Source organism: Nannochloropsis gaditana (genome assembly GCF_000240725.1).
Source record: "Nannochloropsis gaditana CCMP526 unplaced genomic scaffold scaffold032, whole genome shotgun sequence".
NCBI lineage: Eukaryota > Eustigmatophyceae > Eustigmatales > Monodopsidaceae > Microchloropsis > Microchloropsis gaditana.
Window position 1 is genome coordinate 65153 of NW_005803921.1, and position 5010 is coordinate 70162.

The 5010-nt window shown below is 54.0% G+C and overlaps 1 protein-coding gene across 1 annotated transcript; it reads left to right on the forward strand.

Moving 5' to 3' along the window:
- The first annotated feature begins 1604 nt into the window (after positions 1-1604).
- Positions 1605-4555, forward strand: SEL1. Its single transcript, XM_005856152.1, has one exon. The coding sequence runs from the start codon at positions 1708-1710 to the stop codon at positions 4495-4497; it is 2790 nt and encodes a 929-aa protein (XP_005856214.1). The 5' UTR covers positions 1605-1707; the 3' UTR covers positions 4498-4555.
- Positions 4556-5010: the final 455 nt, after the last annotated feature.

Sequence of the window (5010 nt, forward strand, 5' to 3'; positions counted from 1 at the left end):
ACCTTCAAAGCTTCAGGCGGAAAGACATTTCAAGAGTGAGTTTCTCTAGACTTATCAGCGGTCTTGTAGAAGTTTACCTCTGGAGCGATTTGTTGGGCAAAATGGTGCTGATTTAGAGCCGCCCTATGCCTATTTAATTCAGCATAGCGTGGATAGGAACTGACATGAGCACACCCACAACAGCTTGAAATCTCTTCCGCTGTTTGCCTACCATCCTATTTTAATGGTAACTTCCTGGCTATTCTTCGCGCCGCTCTCTTGGAGCCTGATTCTGGCTCGGGGAACAACCATGATCAAGGCCAAGCGCATTCTCCTTACCCAGCTTCACGCCGCTTCAATGTTCTTAGCTGTTGTTTGCTGGATTGCAGCCTTGCTCTCTATTTTCATGCACAAGCACAACCTGAACAAGGAACACTTTACATCGTCGCACAGCATGGTCGGAGCCTCAGTCTTTGTGCTAGTCTTACTCAGCTACGCGTCGGCTTTTTACAATGTCGTCGATGTCAGGACAAAGGAGGTGAGTGTGGCAGGCTGGACAAGTGCGTGGACATCCACGATGACATATTTCCGCTTATATACTTGGCTTATGTTCACAATTTTAGATCAAGTTTAATTGGAACTCCAAGATCCATAAAACGCTCGGCAAGGCGGCTCTGGTTGCTTCAGGTTTTGCCATATCAACGGGGCTCTTTACCCGGTGGGGCAAAACGACTTTTGAGGATAAGAATGTACGCATCGGTCTTGCCTTGTGTATCATTGTGCCTCAGGTAGTGGTGGCTTTGGACGTGATGGCTCGTTTTGCTGGACACAAAAATGAGCGAAAGGGGAGTTGAAGAGAAGAAATCTGGATAGGAAGAGATAGGACTTTGAATGACGCTCGTGGACGATAATGGTCGCTGAAAGGCACAGCATATGAAACTGACAATAAGGCTGTAGCTATTATGTGCTTTTCATACTTCCACAGCATCACATCACCGAGTTTAAAAAATACTGTGCCATGACTTTTGTAAAGTTTGAGTCGACATCCGTTATGCATACCACCTTTCAATTTTGAGGATACACGGTACAAATGTACACGCAATCTCACTTTGGTCTGCACAACAACCATGTTGCCTTGAAGAGTGACTGTCGCTCTCCCGAAAAAAAGGTCTGGAAAGAGTACAGACAGGTGTGTCGTGCACAGGGGGCAGTCTGATTTATTTTGAGTTTTTTTCCAAGGAAGGGGTACGCGGTCCCTTGTTCGTGGCTTACCTACAAGAATACACCGTTTCAAGTAAGCTGGAGATGAGACATGCGGTAAAGCTATACTTTCACACGTCCATTCAAAGCGGTCAGAGGGGGGGGCTGATTCTGGGGTCATCCGCTTTGCACGGGAGCAGGAGGATGAAGGGCAGCAATCAGGCAGTCGAGAGACGCCACCGGTTTACACTACGAGCCTTTACCGCCGATTTGATGTGATATTGACGGGCAGCGTGAGCAATACTGTCATGCGTGGCGTGGGGTTTCGATTTGCATCATCAACGTGGTTTGAGGGAGTCCCGCAAAAAATAGGAATGTCGCCGTCGGTCTGTTCAAAAGGAAGCTGATCTGCCCATATCGCTTTTAAACACAGGGTTCCTTGAGAATAAAAAGTAAAACACGCACGCTCAGTTCCGGTCAAGTTTATGATAGCAAGTGCTGTCCACATTGACGATAATTGCGAGTGCAATGGAGGTAGATCCTAGTTTTCATACCTCAGGCATCGCGGAGAGATGCTGTAGGCGTGAAAGGACCGTCGTCCGTGCTCTCATGCTTGTTCTGCTATTTAGTGTGCTTTCCACCACCGCATCCACCGATGCGGCTGCCACCATCGAGGATAAGGCTACCACAATATCTTCAAATGGACCTGGAGGCAAAGGCGGCCCTGTCCAAGGCCCCAAAGCCGCTGGCGGGGAGAAGAACAAGCCCGGGAAGGAGAGCCACCACAACCTCGACCATCTCGCCAAAGCCAAACGCCTTGCCATTATCTTCGGGCGTTCCAAAAAGGGGGACGCCGACTTAGACAATCTTACGCGATCGTTCACTTGGGAGCAATTCGGGCCGACTTACTGTGAAGTCGGGCGAGTTTTTACTGAAGGGGTGGCAGGGGAGGACGGGTCCGTGACGGTGGCTCGAAATTTGACGCGAGGACTAGACTACCTGGCACGCGCCGCCCATAAGTATGGCTATCCTCACGCACAACACCGTTTGGCCGTCGCCCACGTGACGGGCCTATACGGCGAGCCCCCGTCACTGCCCGTCGCCCTCCCCGATGCCACGGAGGCAGAGGAGATTGGCTCAGGCGGCGAGGCGGCAGCCTTGCTTCTTAACCACTTCGCTGCGATGGCGGGAGACGTTGCAGGATCCATGGCTATGGGGTTCCGGTACTTGTATGGACATGGCGTGGCTATAGATTGTGAGAAGGCCGCCTTGTACTACGAGGTGGCCGCGAATGTCGCCGTGGAGGAGTTGGGGAGGCTGAAGGTGTTGCCGCCCAATGAGCGGGTGCGCCTCTTCGACGGGAACCTGGCGGGGGTAACATCTCAACGAAAGGCGGCCATGGAGGCAGATCAGCAGCTGGTCGACTATTACAAGCACACTGCCGAGAAAGGCGACGTGAGCGCGCAGGTCGCTCTGGGCAAGCTCTACTTCCATGGCTCCCAAGGAGTGCCTCAAAACCTGGCCAAGGCCGCCGTATTTCTTGAGGAGGCCGCCCGGGCAGGGGATCCCCTGGCTGCGGGCAGCATAGGGCACATGTACCTGTTGGGGGTGGGCGTCCGGCAGAACAACGAGACCGCTCGTCGGTTTTTTGTGCGCGGACAAGAGTCAGGGGACGCAGCCAGTCTGAACGGGCTGGGGCATATGTACATGTACGGAATGGGCGTGGAAAAAAATGTGGAGAAGGCGATCAAACTCCTGCAAAGGGCAGCACATGAGAAGGGATACTCGGAGGCCTTCTACAATCTGGGCTTGATCTACGCAGGCCTTGTAGGGGAGAAAGAGGAGGAAAAAGAGAAGCAAGGCGAGGGGGACAGAAGCCGGAAATCGACAAGTGGAGGAGAGTCGGATGCACGCGCAGACCGAGAGGAGGAACCAGACTCCATTTCACTGTCCGCGAAGCATTTACAGGAACTGAGAGAGGACCCTTTGCTCGCGGGATTGCCCCAAGAAATGTTCGACAAGCTCGCAGACATCACCCTACAGGCTGCCGACTTTGAGAAGGTCGCAAGAGAGACATTGGAGAAAAAGGGAGACAAGGGAATTGAAAGCAAGTCGGGTCGCTTGACAGCATCCGTTACGTCAGCAAAGGAACTTGGGGAGCGTAAGGGGACCAGGAGCCTCGCGAAGGCTCTGAAATACTTCTCCCTGGCCGCACAGACCGGGCACATGGGCGCCTTGCACAAGCTGGGCCAGATGTCCGCCCAAGGCATCGCCACGCCCCGCGCCTGCTCCACGGCCGTTCACGCCTTCAAAAGCGTCGCCGAGCGCGGACCTTGGGTCACTGCCATGAGCAAGGCCCTTGCCCGGCACAAGCGCGGGGACCTCCTTGGCGCCCTAATCTTGTACATGCACCTGGCTGAGATCGGCTACGAAGTCGCGCAGTCCAACGCCGCGCTTCTCTTGGAGGAGGGGACCTGCGGGATGCTCTCTCCGACAGCCTGCCAGGCGCTTGCAGTCCGATATTATCGCCACGCCTCGCGGCAAGGCAACGCGGAAGCGAGCCTGAAAGTGGGAGATGCTCATTATTACGGTACCGCTGGTCTCCCCGTCGACTTTTCGCGCGCGGCACGTTACTACCAAACGGCGGCCGAGCTCCGTCAGCCTCAGGCCATGTTCAACCTGGGGCTCATGCACCAGTACGGTGTAGGGCTGAAGCAAGACTTCCACCTGGCCAAGCGATTTCTTGACGCCTCTGCGGAAGCCTACCCGGACGCCAAGTGGCCCGTGAACCTGGCGCTGGCGGGGCTCTACCTCCACTGGTGGCTCATGGGGGAGGATCAATCGCTGAGGGAGTCGCCGATCGTGACGACGGCCCCCGGGGTGAGTGTCCTCGTGGAACACTCGGTCTTAGCAAAGCTGGCGAGGGCCTGGGAGAGGAAAAAGGAGCAATGGCGACAGGTGTGGGCCGATATGCCAGCCAGTTGGGGGGGCGGCGCAGGGCGTGCTGGAGCATCCATAGGAGTCGGCAAGGAAGAGGAGACATGGAGCTGGCCTCATATTTTAGAAATGCTGTCCGCATTGGACACTCTGCTAATTGTGGCCCTGTCCTCCGCATTCTTGTACGTAATGCGCCTTCGGGCAGAGCAACGCGAGGAAATGGCCAGACGTCGAAGAGGGCGGCAGGGGAGTGAGGGTGGTGTGCCTAGGGTAGCAGACGTGGGAGAGAATACGGTACCTTTGACAGATTATCAGGAAGAATCAAGGGCTGTAAGATCAGCGGACGAAAATTTAGATATAGATAGAGAACAACAAGACTGAAGAATGCCTGAAGTGAAACAGGAAGAAGGAAATTAATAGCCAAGAAAGGGTCCTTTCGTATGATTTGCTCTTACTTCAAAGATTAAGACACACAGTTTTCTTCACGGGAAATGAACAGAACCCGAAGCTGTGATTGAAATAGCCGGCCGGTGTTGGACTGGTGCCATGGAAAGGAAGCACGTTTTACTGCTGTAGTGTCATATTCTACCAGAGGCAATGGAGATGCATCTCATTTTTTCCACCCTTCTCTCCTCGATGAGTCCATAAAGATAATCTTCCTCGACTTGATCAGGCCCAGGTATTGGCAGCAGTCTTATCGTGCGTCATGCCTCAGAAAAACAGATGCGGCCCCCTGCTTTTAATGGGCCGTCCGGTCCGAGTGAGCGGTAGCCAAATCCTCGCCGTGCCGTCTCCCAGAGAGCTAGCGCCACCATCGACCACACCACCCGTCAAGTGAAATATTTGCAAGCGTCTGCAACGATGTTATGCTCGGTGTTAGCCACTAATTCTTTT